At 31.6% G+C, this 17,810-nt stretch overlaps 1 protein-coding gene across 1 annotated transcript in view; it reads right to left on the reverse strand.

The window, feature by feature from the left end:
* Nucleotides 1–17,810, reverse strand: part of ISPD (isoprenoid synthase domain containing) — a 229,437-nt gene that overhangs the window by 94,442 nt on the left and 117,185 nt on the right. Inside the window, exons 7-8 of the mRNA XM_004677120.2 lie at nt 15,806–15,898; nt 15,263–15,355 (exon numbers count right to left, since the gene is read on the reverse strand). Coding sequence (XP_004677177.1) covers nt 15,263–15,355; nt 15,806–15,898 — 186 coding nt within the window. The remainder of the gene's footprint in view (nt 1–15,262; nt 15,356–15,805; nt 15,899–17,810) is intronic.

Genomic DNA, 17,810 nt, shown 5'->3' on the forward strand with positions numbered 1-17,810 from the left:
TTTGGAAATTGCTGTCATGGTACAGATCCGAAGCCTTATACCATCTGCACTGGACATGGTTGTTTGGGGTGAATCTTCACAGTACTCTTTCACTTTTTAACTAAGTAATTACCTGTATTGTTTGGATACCATGAAACACCAGTGCCACAAATGGAATGCCCTGGAGCTCTGCAATGCATAATCTAGGTAACTTTGTCACCAGTCAGAATAGATAACTAAACAGACATTGCTTGTTTAACAAGAGTTGTCCTGCCAAAATTTGAGTTCTGAAAATTCTCTCACACTGAGAAGGGTAACAAGCTAGATTGTGGGAAAAATTATCACCAAGTGTGCAAAAAAGATAAGACCATTCTAACTTGCAGTTACAACACCCCAGAGAACTAAACTGCACAGAAATGCAAAGTAGAAATGTCAGTAACAAGTTAGCAGGAGAAGAAATGACAGGATACAACAGGGATGAAGCACTGCACCATGAAGCTGCCAGTAGACTGGCCCAGGAGAAGAGGAGCTGCCAGGGGTGGGGAGCAACTCTGGGAAGTCAGAACTGAGAACAGGTGTTCATTGTAATTTTCCTAAAAGAGCCTAACATTAATTTTTAATGTCCATTAATTATATTAATTATTCATTGTGTAAGTAAATAACAACTTTGGGAGATTAAAAATGGCAGAACTAAAACTCCAGATAAGAATAAATTATGTTGGAATGGGAATGTTCAATGGATAATTAATGAGTGCAAAAAACTATGTTTTGTTTTGCAGGACAGAAATTAGAAACCCTACCCTTGGTTAACTTATAATTATGTATATTTAAAAAGTAGTAGTATTTAATTAAAGATGTATTATGACTAAATTTTATAGTTTCTGAGTTTGCAGAGGGAGAAAGGGATTGTGTGTAACAATGCGGCAAGACATACAGGAAAACAAAGTAGCAAAACAACTGGCTAGCTAGAGTAATGAAAAAAAAATAAGTTTGTAGAAAGAAAGAGTTAAAAAAATGTAATCATTAATTTTTCATAAGTATAATAGAGAGCATTAAATTAGGCTTTTAAGAAAAATATATTATGCTAATTATAAATTTATTAAGAAAAATTAAGAAAATTTATTTTACCCTGAAAAATATAAAAATTAAAAAGATGTAACATATCAGTATTACCAAAATTGAAGGTTGTAGCGATATATGATACAATAGACTTTGAGATGAAAAAAATACATATAAAGTGAAACAAGACATAATACCACAAACAACAAAAATTATAATAATCAAGCTTATTTATTACTAACAACATGGCTTTAAATATACAAAAAAGCAAAATAACTGACTGAATTACAAGAAAACCATTTCCAAAAGCATAAACAAAGGGAGATATTTCCCTGTAAATCTCTTACAATATAATAAAGATGGAACAAAGATTCTTTTTGAAAGAATGTCATAAATACTTCTGTTTCTAGGTTAGCAGTCAAGTTCAGGACTTTTACCTTTCCTTCTGTGATTATAATTACATCCACTTTCTGTACTAAGGTAGGAAAAGGGACATAGAAGCTGACGTCACATCTATACCATATGAACCTAACAAGTCACATAGATAGTAATTTTTCTTACAGAAAAACTATAGCAAAAATCTCAAGATTAATTGAAGGACATGGTATTGTAATTTTAAAATTTCTCACCAAGTTATGAGACTCTTAACAGGGACTGTACATTTTTACTTGAGCTACAGATCTATTAAATACAAAATACTAGTTCCTCAGAAAGAAAACATCAATGGCATTTAAAAAAGAAATAAACAGATTAATGCTGTTCACCATCTATTCCATGAATTTAAAAAATGTTGCATAAAAGTGAGTTCTATGTAAATTATTGACATATGTACAAACTGTGTTTGTTATCCCAGCAAGCCAAAGTATTTAAGCTATACGGAAACTAAGAAATGAAATAACAGAATATGGAAAAATACAAGTCCTTTTCCAGAATATTCAGCATGTGCAGAACATTTTGCCAGCTGATATAATTACCTTTAAAAACATTCAGATGTGGATATTGACCTTATGAAATACTTGATCATTTGACAAAAATCTAAGGTGAAAAACTAGGATTTATTTCAAAATTATCTTTCACCATCTGAAAGGGTCTACTGTCACCATTTTAAAAAAAAAGGACAATCTTTAGTCGATGTACTTCCTATTACAAATATAGAAGCATATACTTTACATAGTGCTAATTTTCAACTTCTAAAATATACAAACTACTTAGTTCAAGGGAAAAAATTCAGTTGGTATAGTTACACAATCAACTATAACTTTAAAATCAGGGAAGTTTATATAACTACATGAGAAGGTTGTAAAATGGCAATAATAGATCAGGAAAAATGTAAATATTTTTGCCTTAATAAAATAAAATTAAGCCTGTCCCTGTTGTATACATTGAAATGTAGCAATGCATTTCATTTAGGTTAAATTCTGCAGATTTGCTTATAACTACATCATGTTGGTATTCTGCATTATAATGTGCTATATAAAAATTACAGTAAAAATGGAATGAGCCACTTAGGATATCATTTTTAATACTTTTGTATATACATACAAATGACAAATATATCTTCATACCAGCCCCCCCCACATACACACTGGTATCTTTCAGTTTTAAAAAAGGTAGTAAATTTCCACCTATCAAATACTATACTGCTTACACAATTAATGTGGGTAACTTCATGGCTTTGTGGGTGGGCAAGATTTCTGGCACTTGCAGCTTGGAAAAGGCTCCCCTGTACCCCATGTCTTCTAGATTCAGTTCTACACGTGCTTTATATTTGTCTAGTAATCATATAATATATTCCTGGCCCCTGATTGAATTCCAATTAATATTTTAAAATTTAAAATGTGATTTTCACTTTTCTCTCAAGACAGGTACGCTAAATAAAAGGTAATAACTACTGCTGAATATACTACTCTTCCGTTATAAAGGAATTTTCAGGGATATTCCATAAGTCCATATTTACTACTTTCATCTCCTTCCATGTTCTGTGTTCACAGAGGAGCCTGAAATGGGAGTTAGGACACGTGGTAGGAAGGAAATAGGTTATGTTTATTTGACTAAGAAGAAAGTAAGCTTGTAAAGCTGAAGTTTATATCTAAATACAGCACTGCTTGCCTAATGCCCACCAAAGTGTAAGGAAGGATAGTCAAAATGAAAGTTCTGTAATAATCAAATAATTGAGTTAGAAAGAACTGGTAGATAGGCCAGAGATTCTCTGACTCCACACAATAGATATACAAAATTATTTACATATGTGTACAGAAAAAGTAAGCTGTATGAACTAGACCCAACATCTTCAAAACATCACTTTTCAAAAGAAGTATAATGGAAATCTAATAACTGATGAAACTAGTCAATACTAAGATCAAAGTGAGAGTTTATCTGAAGGTTTAAAAACAGTTTACAAAACCTTTCATCTCACTTCAACTATTTTTCAATTACATGGATTCTATTAAAAATTACTTTAATTTAATGAACTGTACTTTTTAAAGAGAAAAAAACAAGGTTTTAATATTGAATCACTTCATTTTAGAACATTTAAATCAATGCCATCATGAAATTCAACTTATAATTCTGATGAATAGAAGCTAATTAAGTTATAAGCTATCATGGAAACTCCAACCAAATGCTTCACAACTCACTTACAAATTTAACAAAACAAAATACCAACAAAACTAGTAGGTTGAGAAATGACATTTAACAAAAGGTAGTAAATAAAATAAATAGTATTTTGACTTCAAACATTACCATACAATAGACTTAAATGCTTTTGTTAATTCAAAGAATTAAAAAGTAAATGGATTTTCTAGTATCAGTACAAATGCTACAGTTGTGTACACATCTTGTTCAGATCCTTATTAAAAGATCAAAGACTAAATTAATGAAACCAGAACATCATATTTTATAAAGTCGTAGAAAAATCTAATGTTTTTTAAAAAATATAAAACAAAACCTTCAAAGTGAATGTTTTTTCAGATTATTTAACATGGTAGTTTCTCCTATATGAACATAACGTTGCTAATGTTGCATTATGACATCGTTGTCATAAGCACTACATATATCTACATTTAACATAAACATCTGTACCATCTGTAACTAATTTTAGAATCAAAAGTTAAAAACACTCCCAATGATTAATATGAAGCATCAATCTCATTAGCTAATGTTGTTTTAAACAAATAAATCTATGATTATTTTCTCTGAGAAAAAATAGTCAGAGAATATAAATCACTAAAATAAAGCTATTAAAAAAATAAATAAAGCATGTGATTCTTCCCTGAATTTAGTAGGTCATCTTTTAATAATTAAGTGATTTGTCAAAATTTTATGTTGATCAACATCAATGTGTGAAAATACTCATATTGATCCCAGCTTAAGTTTTGTAGCCAACTGACCAGGAGTAACTGAAACCAAATTTACTTTACTACCGTAAGTTAAAAGTACAGAAACAATTTGAAAGAAAACTATTTAAGACATGATACACTAGGCAACAAAGGACATTATGAGAGTAAAGAAACATATAAAATGAGCCATTTACTCACCCCACCTATAGCCTCAAAACAGTTTCCAAACCATGTCACATCACGAGTGGAAGTTTAGGTTTAAGAACCTAGGGAAAGGTGATGGGAGCTCACAAGGCAAAGTGTCAAAGAAGAAAGGCACACTAAACAACAATTCTGAATATTACCAGAGAAACTCACATATTCAGGCAACTACTGATCACAGCATATATTTGAAAAAACAATGTGGGTCTGGGGAAAGACTCCCATAAAGACTAGAAGGAACAATGCCTAACATACATCCAGAGCTGAGAATAGTGGTCACAGACATCAGGAGGACTTGAAACCCTTCTTAATATACAGGCATGAGTTTGTGAACTAAGCAGGACTTGCTTCGAGTGTGGGGAATGAGGAGCCCTATAATTAATATGCAAATTAATTCCACATAAAACACCACAAAGACAGTATCTAAAAGAATCAAAATGCTTCGATGAACAATATCTTAGAACAAAGTTCAGGGAGGCTCAAAAATATCCAATAAGGTAAATACCAGGTCTAACAAAATTATGATGAAAAAAAAATTTCAAACAAAATAACTAAGAATACAAACATAAAAAAATTACATATAACATTAAAATAATTATTATGCTAGTTTTGTATTTACTCAAAAGGCTTTATGAAAGATTAATAGAGAAAAAGAGAATATAAAATATTCTTAAGTTTTATTTCTATAGGTGAAAGCATATAAGATTAAATACACACACACATAGACACACACACAGAGGAGTTAATAACATCTGATATTGCAGAAGAAAATATTAGTAAACTTGAAGACAGAACAATAGAAACTACTTAAAATTTAAAAGATTTCAAAAACTCAAAGGAAAAGTAAACATAGGTGAGATACATATTGTCAAACAGCCTGGTTAGGAGGTTAATTGTAGTTTACAGTAAAGTAAAAGGACAAAATAAGCATGCTTGCTAAAATAATGGGCTGAAAATTTCCCAAGTTAACTAAAAATTTAAAACCCACATTAAACATTTTAAATACAAATAGACAAATAATTCATAAGAATCTAAGAAACAAAATATAATCAAAGATGGGACATTTAATTAAAACTGTTTCAGGTACAGTCAGATATTAAAAGCACATACAGATACTAAAATAGTACATTATAACTACTCCAAATAGTAAAACCTATGTTGATAAATAAAAAATACCTGATTGTTTCACATTAAGTATAGAATTAAATGTACACATAAGCTAAAAGAAAAAAAAAATAATGCTCGTAAATTAGTCAGGAGGAATATATGTAAGGAATTCAAATTGGGAAAGAAGTAACACCATCACTATTTGGAGATTACCTGACAAATTATACAGAAAATCCAAAATACACCACTAAAAAAGTAACTGAAACAATAAATCAGTACAGTAAAGTAGGAGGTTATACAATCAACTCACAAAATTCAGTTTTATTCATAGATATATAAAAGAAAGAAAGAAGAAAAGGAAACAATAAAAGAAAGAAGTCAAGGAAACAATCCCATTTAAATCTCTCTAGAAGAATGAAATATCTAGGGGTAAACTTACAAAGGAGGTGAAAGATTTTGTTAAATAGGAAAAGGCATATAAAGAAATGGAGATATATATGCTTATAGATTAGAAGAATTACTATTTTTAAAGTAATCATTTTACCTAAATTACCTAAAATAATATACAGATTTAAGACAATCTCTGTCACAATTTCAATGATATTCTTTAAAGAAATATCAGGAAAGAAAAAATACTGTTGAAATTCATATGGAACCACAAAGGCACCTCATTGTCAAAACAATTCTAACATAAACAGAGAATGGTGACATCATTACCAGACTTCAAGTGTACAGCAAAACTATAATAATCAAAATACTATGGCACTATGTGTCAAAACCGACACAGAGACCAAATGAATAGAACTGAAAGACCAGAAATAAGCCTACATTTGTACATACATTTAACATATGACAAAGAAATAAAGAGTATACTTTGGAGAAAGGAAAATCTTCAATAAATGGTATTGGGAAAAACAGACAGACACATGCAAAAGAATGACACTAGACCATTATCTCACACCATATCCAACATTAATTCAAAATGCATAAAATTCTTGAAAGCAAGGCCTGAAGTCATAAAACACATATCACTTCACAGATTCCAATGATGTCTTTGTGGATTTTTCTATAGCATCAAGAGAAACAAAAAAAACATAAACAACTGAACAAACATCAAACTGAAAGTCTATTGCACAATATAAAATATCAGCATTAAAGCAAAAAAAAAAAAGTCATACTGAATGGGAAAAAATATTTACATATCATACATATGACAAGGGGCTAATGTACAAAGATCAACAAAGAACTCCTACAACTCAACAGAAAGGAAACAACCCAGTCAAAAAATAGTGGGAACTTAATAGACACTTCTCAAAAGGATACATAATATATGGCCAACAGGCACCTGAAAAAACACTCATCACTTACCATCAGGGAAGTGCCAATGAAAAACACATGAGATATCACCTCACACTTGTGAGAATGACCCATATCAAAATGATGAGGATATAGAGAACAAGGAACCCGCTTAGTGGAAATGTAGATTAGTCCAGCTACCTGGAGATTCTGGAAATTTTTAATAAAAAGAGCAGATTGGTAGACTCACAATGAGCAAAATATGGTTAACATAATGAGGTCAAATTTTAAACAAAAGGGAGACTGTTAAGAAGTACAGTTCATAGAGGAAGAAGATGAATTCAAGTGATTAAACTGCATGCATCTGAACATGCCTTTCAAAACGGAGAGGGATGATGGAGAGTACAGATGAAAACAAAAGAAATGCCACTGAGTAATATTTTAATTAGACTTGATGAACGAGAATATAAGTCTATAACATATATTACATAAAGGTACTAAAGTAACTATGGCAAGTGGGTCATGAAGGATTATAACTAAACCAAAATTAAGGAAAATTAGAACTTGTGTCAAAGCCAGTCTCCTGCTTGTTTTTTTTGAAAAGAAGATTCTATTGGACCATTATTTTCATATTGTCTGTCTGCTTTCACTCTACTAAAGGTAGATTGAAATGTTTGCAGAAAAGATCTAAATAGCCCACAAACTCTAAAATATTGACAATCTGGCCTTTCACAAAACAAAGTTGCTGACCCCTTACAGAAAGAAGTTATATCATAGCCAGGAAAAGAAGTCTTCAGTTATCTCTTATAAAAAATAAAAAGCACTAAATGGTTTTAAAGACTCTTTTCTCTTTTAAAAGCCATTACTCATTGACATTCTGCATAACTATCATGTGGGAAAGTAAAATGAGTACAAGGATTTTTTTGAACTAAAGATAATAGCATCCACAATAATCAAATCTCAGAATTGCTCTGAGGATTAAGTTGGATTTTTCTAAAAGAAAAGAATGTTGACTCATTTCAAGCATTCACTAACTGACTGTTATTACTAACATTAACATAATTATATTAATAACATGCATTAGCAAGCCACATTTGCTGCGGGGGGGTGGGGTTTGGGAATCTCTATATGTAATAGGGGGTTTCATCTTTTACAAATAGGAAGAAATAGGTCATAGATGGATTCTTGTTAATACAGCAATTATCTCAAACCCAGCCATTAAAATCAAAATAGATTACATTTGAAAGAACAAATTTACAGTTCTCTCTTAAAAGATCTAGAAATAAGATATTGTTGAGTAGTCAGGGGGAGTCTTACAGGTACACTTCATCCAGTCCTACTTCCTTTTGAATAAGAACTTTTCAATCCTGACACTAGGATTATCTTGACAACACTTGCTGAATCCACCTCAACAGGTATCTCATCATTTAAGTAGGGTAAATATAACTTTCAAAATCCCATTAAACAAAGTTCTGGATGCCTGGAATACTGAATCATACTATACCTATTTTAAAAGCATCACACATAAATTTATTGCAAAAAGGGTTCAAGCTAAACCAAGTTTGGATCAAGAAACGTCTGCACTAATTTCATCACCTTCCTATGCTTTCAATGAAGCAACTGTTCATGCTTTCTAGAAAAGTGCAACAATAATATTTAAGTGGTTATAGATTTTATAATAAAGGAATAGCACTTGAACTTGATAATATTTCTACTATCTTTCTGTTTGCTAGTGAGCTGACCCACAGACATTGAATTTGTTTTTTGTCAACATTTAAGAACATTAAGAAGTAGTACAGATAAAAAAATTCATATTAAAATATGATCCATTGTGCAAACACTAGAAAATACCTGGCAAATAAATGCATTATAACATGAAGACCTGTGTGTTTGTGTGTGTGTATTTATCTGGTATGCTAGCAAAATTCAAATAGATCTTGGAGAACTGAACCTCACTGAGGGGCTAAACTTAATAAGTTGCCTAACAAAGGCCTAATTTCCTGCTAAATTTTACAAACTAATGTTTGGGGATAGTTCTGACAAATATACACTAAAAAATTTGTTCATCTGCCCAAATTCAATAAACTACTTAAAATAGGAAAATGATTTGAAATCCTGGGTTAAGTCAAGAAACTTAATCTGGGAGACTTTCAAAGTCTTCTAGAATTTTATCTATCTGCATTTTCCATTAGAATATCATCTTATGAGACATTAAAAAAAAAAAGGAACACTAAGAAGCTAAGAAGTTGTATCCTGAGTGTCATTTCTTTAATCATTATCAGTTATGTCCATCACAATTAATCTTAGGGAATCATAATATCCCACAGCACAAATGTTTCAGAAGTCACAAGTAAAATCTCCTAAAACTTAAAATAACAGTCAATTCTTTCTATTCAACACCTACTAAAAAAATAACTTCATCACCCTTACCTTTCTGTTCAATATGAATCCCTTCATGACAGAAATGGGATAGAAGGTCCTAAAGGTATGTTATTTATTTAGATTTTATTATTGGTTTAGGCAGGAAATGCCTGAGACTTACTATGTTAGCAGAAAACAAGTAAAAATATTTGTAGAATTTATAGAAGTAATTCGTTTCTGGCACTGACACAAAGTAAAATCATGAAAAGCGAAAATTTTAACAGATCTTAAAATATTATAAAAGTCAATATATATTCTGAAGGGAAAATAATAAGGTATATTTAAAGATAAGTAGCAAAATTTTTGAGACTTAAGTAGAACAGACATTTGGATCTGCTTTCTTAGGTCATTTACTGTTAAATGCACCCATACACAATAGTCCCCCCACAACACACAAACAAATAAACCAGGGACCTGGATCCCATATATAGTAAAATGTAAACTCAATATGGGTGCAGTGAGAATTACAATAACCAGCTCTTTTTTTTTATTTTATAATAAAGTGTGCCTTACAAACACATTTTTAATGGCATAGTAATAAGTTTAACAAGAGAAAATTTTGTTTAAAACAAGTAGCTAAATAAATGGGGACAGAGCTAGATGTCTTGGATCTACTAAACCATTTAACAGGCAGGACCACAAGTTTTAATAACATAAGTTCAATAAAGACTTTATTCCCTGTGAAGTTAAAGAAAGAAGTTATTAGCACTTAAAAAGAAGGAATCCTATGTTTTTTCAGAACATCATTTGTTCTTTATTAGGAAAGAATATTAAGTACATATATGTGTACATGTATATTTTTAATCTTTTTCATCTTATTATTTAATACATTCTTGAGAACATATAAGGAATAAGCATATATGATACATTGCATATTGGATTGATTCTGTTCCTGTCTCTGCCATTGGTAACTTGTAGAACCTTCTGGAAATAATTTGTATCACTGTGACTATTTCCCCAGATGTAAAAGTATCAAGTGTCAATAGATGGTGTTTTTATATTTTTTTATTTGCTGACATGCTCAAATATTAAACATTCTGAAGTATTTTAAAAATCACATATTATGATCTATTGTGTTAATAAACTACTTCCTAGGAACTAGAACTAAATTAGGCACTTTGAAGATTTGCTTATGTTTTACAAAGCATTAAAATTCCATATGGTAATTTTTTTGTAAAGTAACTTCTTGAAAATATTCTTATCTGTCACAAAGCACCAATAAAATTATTGTCTACAAAATGCAGAGTAAAACAGAGTTCTCATGTATGTAACAGATAATTACCGTATTATCTAAATAGTAGTACTAAAATATGCTGGGGGAAAATGACATAAACTATTTTATCGAGTAAAATTAAAAAGGACTTTGCTTTTCAATTTTGAATTTCTACTTTGACTTTTTAACAATTTCTTCTTGTTTTTAAAAATTAAACATCTTGTCAGTGCCTATCATATGAATACTTATGATCCTTTAACCTGACATTAGTACCAAAGGAGGTCTTGTGGAAATCTTGCCAGATCCTAAAAAACTGGAATTCTGTTTTACATTTTGGACCTGAGAGGTATCTTTTTAAGGTTCTATATTTGGTTTAATATAATCTTGGCTAGAAACCAAACCTAGTTTTGCCTCCTGAAATCTCTCTTTTCCATCACTGGGGAAAAAAAAAACTCATTAATTCTAAGCAAGGAACTCAGTCTACAAACTCCTCATACTGATGTAAAAATCAAGTCAGTGATTTTTTTAAAGACCTTTACATTAGATATTTTATGAATTTAGCTCATTATATTTTAATATCTTTCATATATTACTTTATTTTTCTACACATTTGTTTATTACTACTTGAGTGGTAAGCAAAAATATGTGGTAACAGTAGAAAATATGGAACTGGACATGTTCATGTTGAACGTTATTGTATTAGTAAACTATAGAAAGAGCTTCCAGGTATCCTCCTGAGAGGTACAATCAGAAAAAGGAGCTGGAAGTGAAATCCACCACTGATAATGACAAAGAAGAGAAGGCTAACTTCAGTCAACTCAGGATAAAAACCTAACTTCTTGAAAATGTACATGATAGACCAAATAGCATCAAAAATCACATCTGAAAAAGTCTCTCAAACATAATCCCTACATAATTTTAACTTTATTTTAAAAAATAACACTTATTTTTAATGTTTATAAGGTTTGTATTATTAAATGACAGGGAAGAGATCTAATATTTTAAATTCCATTATACCAACCATTCTCTAATAACTATTTACTTCCATGTGTACATTTCTCTACAAGGTATATCTGTATTCTGAGTGCTGCTAAATGTTCCAGGTTAAAATATTGCACAGGATAAAAAAAATTATCCTAACACAAACAGAGATTCATTGAAAACCAGAATACTTATAATATCCCATCCAACCATATCTGACCACATGAATGCTAACATTTCAGCCCAAGAACACAATATTATCAGTTTCTGACTAGAGCAATCTGTAAAATTCTGATAATTTGATATTAATTATAATAAAATAAAGTTACAACATCCAAAATAAAAATATTTCAGTCAGGTAATCAAAAAAAAAATTGATAAACTCAAATTATACTCTATACGATCAAACCAATGAGAAACTGAGCAAATCAGACCACTAAAAATATATAAAAAGAAAGTAAAAATGATGATCAAATAGATGTCAAGAGAATATTTTGTATATCAAAGATTCATAAAGTTTTCCAAAAATAAATGTATAAGAATGTTTTTCATAAAAACTGCATTTGAAATGATGCACATCACATTAGACTATCATATCATGTTCACAAGATGATACAAAAACTTCATGTTTGTAAACATAACCTCATTTTCTACATAAAAAATAAAATAAAATTATTTTAATAAATATCTTAGTTGTTTTAAGATAAAGTCCCAATTTTTCCTGTTCTTCTTAGTGCAATTTTGGCAACTTTTCAAAGTAGAGCCTTAAGTAGTACCCTATTACCTATGCCAGTTCATCCTAAATAATCAAAACCTTCTATATCATTTCTTAACCCACTTTACTTTTTATAAGAATCTAGAAGTTGATCTTATAGTAATCAAAGATCTAATTATGCTAAGTACCAGGCACCAAAAACTCAACATTTAACTTCACTCCTTTAGTGCTTAGCTCCCACCAATGAATAAATATTCTGGATGAGGCTGAAAAATCACATGTCCCTTTAGTGATTACTGAATGACAAGTTAATATAGAACTACACAAAGGATTTTTATAACTTGACAGTAAAAGGGAAACAATTTGGGGCTTCATCAATTTTGAGCCTGACATCAATTTTCAGCACTTGGAACACCCAATAGTGTTTGTTTGTTTGTTTGTTTAAAGATTTATTTGTTTATACATACAGAACTGGGGTACAGGCCCAAGGTTCAGGGGTGGTGAGAAGATTCACCTGAGTCAGAGAGAGAAGCCGAGCAGGCAGATCAACAAAGTAAACTGCTGAGGGGAGCAGCAGATGAGTCCGGACAGGTCTGCAGAGCCATGTGGATCACCTCTGGGGCTGGGGATTGAACTCACAGTGAGGTGGCTGTGGCTAGCTTGCAGTGCTGCATCCTAACCCTCTGTACCAGCAGGGAGGGCCCACCCAACAGTGGTTTTGTCAAACACCCCAGCTAAACTGACCAGCAGAACTCCAATGCTGGATATTCATTCTTGTGGAAAAAACCTTTGCAAACTCTTAAAACACGATCACTTTGCAACTGGCTGATTTGTGCTAACTCTTCTCTTCAGATGAACTAAAATTGGAAGCAGATGAACCTTAGCATAGAAACAGCACTATTATACTATATTAAAGTCAAAACAAAATAGGTCTTTCAACGCTTAAAATACAAGTTTTAATAACTATAGAGCCATATAACTCCAAGTTAAAAAAAAAAAAAATGGAGACATGTTTCCAGGATTTTGATGTCACTTTGGACTATATATTCTGCCACATAAAATCTGTACGTTTGGACCCTCCCTGGTGGCACAGTGGATTAAAGCACAGCACTATGAAGCTAACGTCACTTCAGCATGAGTTGGATCCCCAGTCCCAGAGGTGACCCACATGGCGCAGCAGAACTCTCCTGACCCGCCAGCTCTCCCCTTAGCAGTGTACTTCCTCAGTTGGCCTATTCTGCTCCCCACTCTGTCTCTGGTGATTCCTCTTACCACCCCTGCACCTCTGGCCTGTACCCCAGTTCTGTATGCAAAAATAAAATAAATCTTAAAAGAGAAATCTGTACATTTAAGGAAGACAATGAATAGACTTCTTCACTTTGACAATGTTTCTCAAAATTTAAAATACCCTAACAAAAACCTTATTTCTGACAAAACTGCTAGGGCAGTGTTTTTTTAAAATCTTGGTTTCATTTCCAACACAGTAAATCAGGCATAAGTAAGGTAAACACAGCATAGCTTCTGAACAGCCTGGTCTATACACACAATCTATGAGATCACATATATATGCACTGATGTTTATTCAAGTGTTTACACTTAGATACACATACACTATATGCCTATATGTGTATGTATATCTTTCCACTACTAATCACAAACCCTCTTTCCAGATATCTAGATTCAAATTTGTCCTTTGTTTTACAATTATGTTTTCCACAAACTAGTTAGGGTATTTGAAAGCTTCTGACAAATTTCAAGTCACAGGAAAACTGAAATGGCCTTTTATAGAATCAGAAGGGAAAAGGATGAGCTATTTATATAAACATTTAACAAAACAATTAAAAATCAGGACACTATTCACTTGTCTTTCAGTCTAAGAAGCAACCATTATCTTTTCTACCTTTTCCAGTGACTTGCTCCATACTAAGGATACGGATTCGAGACATGTTTTAGTGACTTTTGCTTATTAAGTTTAATAGTAACCTTAATATCGCCACACCAAGTCTTCTTATACCCTGAGAAAATCATCAGTGAATAAATATTAATTATAGCATGACAATCTCCCAATTTAATATAGCATTTTAACTCTTAGAATCTATAAAACATATGGTGGCTACAAGAAGGAAGTGAAGGATCATGGCAGAAATGGTGGGGGTGTTGATTTCACAGGAGCATGACAGTAGCATTTTGGGAGCAGGTGTTGTGAGACATAAGTAAATGCAACAAGCCAGGGAAATAATCCTCCCTAACTGCTAATTTGCTTCTATTTTGTTCAGTCTAGAGTTATATGTTGTCTAGAAATACAAAGTATTATCTTTATTCTTCATTAATCTCTTCTAGTAAGAATTAACTTCTTACATGGTATGACAGTCTTGAAATTTAGTAATTTTCCCATTCCAGAGTACTTTTCCAAATTGCTTGTTTCCAACCACTTCTAACAGCAAAATACTTCAGATTACAGTCTATTTCATGTCTACTTTGGTTGGGCTGCTTTTGTCACTTCCAGGTTTTGTTCTTTCCTCTCTGCTATGCAGTTTAACAGCCCAATAAAGTAAATTCGAATCTAAACATGCACTTTTAGATTTTCACACAAATATTTCTCCAAATTCTTTAATAGTCCACACTTCAAGGAATTCTCTGTAATAGGATGCTTGTCCTACTTCTGCTGCACATGGAGCAGAAAAAAATGAAGCAACCCTAAATGTAAATCTTTTTTCATGTGACTTAATTTCTCCATTTCAAACTCCTGTGATTCTTTTGTAATGGCATCCTGGTTATACACTAAATAAAGAGCTTTTTACACTACCAAAATCAACTAGAAAACTCACAATGTACTTTACTGTTTTAAGGAAGGAAATAAAATTGGTTGTTGTTTTCAAAACTTGTTGGCTCATCTAAAGGACCACAGAAATAAAGGCAAGTGAAGGAAAAAATCTACATTAGTTTACTTACTGATATAACAACAACAGGATATAAACTAGACAGATTACTCTCTTTCAGCATTTTCAGTAATTTATGAGTTTCTTGGAAATCAGAGGTCATAACCTGAAAAAGATCAGAAAAATTACAGTAAAAGGAAGTTCTGACATGATTTAACAGTTAATTCAAGGACAGAAATGGAGAGCTTTTACATTAATAATCAAAATATTTATACAGGTTAATTCTGAATTTTCAATTTTTTAAAAATAATCATAAGGTTATACCTATTAAAAATGGAATGATTCATCCATTCAAACCTGTGTCATCTACAACAGTTACAAAGCTAAAATACTGTCTAGAGAAAAATATCACCCTTTTTTATGGGCATTAACAACTCAGAACATGTTTACTTCCTTATTTCAAAAGACAAAAATAAATTCTGAAAACATTTCAATAACTCATCATTTATCAAAATCTTAAATTTAAATATTTAAGAATAAAGAAAAATATGTTCTTGTTTATATTACATTTATGCAGACGCACAAGTGTTTTCTGTCATTGGTATTTACTACTTACATTCACACAAACAAAACTGTAGCATTGCTGTAAGATGTTTTGCTGAAGATCTCTGTCAATGTGACACAGAGCTCCAGATGTGACTTTAACATGCTAGGAGAACAAAATTGAGGAAAAAGGAGTTTACAAGCTATATAGATTAAACCAAACATGAACATAAACATCTTTGTTGCAAATGAGCACTAAATTGTTATAGGTGGTAAAGGTAAGGCCCACATAGGAAAACAAAATAATTCAGGCTGAATTTTGTAAGGCTCCCAATAAAAAGATGGTTGAAGTAGTCCATGAACAATGAATGTTATTCTAGCAAATAAAGACACAGGAAATTGATTCAGATAAGGATAAAATAAGTAGATATATTCAGAAACAGTTTTTCTTAAAGAACATGTTGCAGAGAATGCTGAAAATAAAGTTGATTAAGTAGGGGTTATTAGCGTATTCAAGAATCATATGAAAAACTAGTTACAAAAACCAGATTTAACTAAATCTGGAATGACAATAATGTGAGAAAGAAATAAAGCTTGAATCAAGGCAATGATAATAAAAGAAAAAGAGATTATTCCTAGAGGTAGTGCCAGACTACATTTTGAAGGAATAATACAAGTAATATAAAATCTTTCCTTATAAACTATTTTTTTAAAGATTTATTTATGTATTCATATAGAACTGGGGTACAGGCCAGAGATGCGGAGGGTGAGAGGATTCACCAGAGACAGAGTGGGGAACAGAACAGGCAGATCGACGAAGTACACTGCTGAGGGGAGCAGCGGGCGGGTCAGGAGAGGTCTGCCTCGCCATGTGGACTCCTCCAGGGCAGGCGGGAATCAAACTCATGCGGAAGTGGCTTAAGCTTCTCAGTGCAGTGCTTTAACCCGCTGCACCACCAGGGAGGGCCTTATAAACTTTTATTCCATATAGTTCAACATTCTATTTTTCCTATTATAAGTATATGAACAAAAATTACTAGACAAGAGATTTGTTATGTTATCTCTGCTATAATAACTGCATAGTAACATTTCATTATTTTTAGAATGCATTTTAGTTTATAATAATAAAATACAATATTTGTTATTTAGTAGAGCATTGAACTCTGAGCATTCAGGAGCATTACCTACATGATAGAATTATCTTAATTCTACATACAATTTTAATAAGATATTTGAGAAAAGGAGGGAAAAGTTGTGTACTCATAACTTTCCTATAGAAATCAAATGGTTCAATTTCTAAGAATTTACTCCTGTTTAAAATTCTTACTAGATAAAAAATTCAAAGATTTTTTTTTTTAAATCCGTAGTCATTGGCCACATATTCACAGAAATCATCTTCCATTAAGAAACATGAAGTTTGTTCAAATGAAACTGACTTGCATGGGCATTTCAGAAAAATAAAGATAATCTCTCTCTCTTGAAAAAAAATGCACTGCTGCTACATTGTCACCTCCCTTGCTGCTACTGTTGAAACAAACTCCTTGATCTGACCCTAGAGTTCCATGTACTTTGCTAGCATTTATGATGTTGGGATTTGAGGTCTGCAAACAACTAAGGATACTCCTAAGATCCCACCAAAGTTTCTAACCTGCCAAATGTCAGATGAGGCATTCGCATTAGTCTTAACAACCGGGGAGAAAGAAGAGTCAAAATAGGAAAGAAAGAAACACAAGAGATTGGTGATGGATCATGGTGCTATGGTGGTGGAAGAACTACAAGGTCCACACTGGAAGGGAGAAATCAAATACTATCCAAAAATTAAACAAAGATGTAAAAAGTAAATAAAACAGGAAAAAAATAGAAATATGTACATATTTTAAAAACAAAGGAAAGGAACCTGACATTGAATGATGGCCACAGTATATCACAAATTTTAAAAAGATTTGTCAAAATAAATTTTATTCATTAAAAAAGTATGAGTGAATACCAAATATGAAAAAATTCTTATCGTAAAATTACTTACTTAACATATACATATGTAAACAAGGCCTATAATGGAAAGAAGAGGAATATTACAG

This window comes from Condylura cristata, unplaced genomic scaffold (assembly GCF_000260355.1).
Source record: "Condylura cristata isolate star-nosed mole 26May11 unplaced genomic scaffold, ConCri1.0 scaffold00005, whole genome shotgun sequence".
Taxonomy (NCBI): domain Eukaryota; kingdom Metazoa; phylum Chordata; class Mammalia; order Eulipotyphla; family Talpidae; genus Condylura; species Condylura cristata.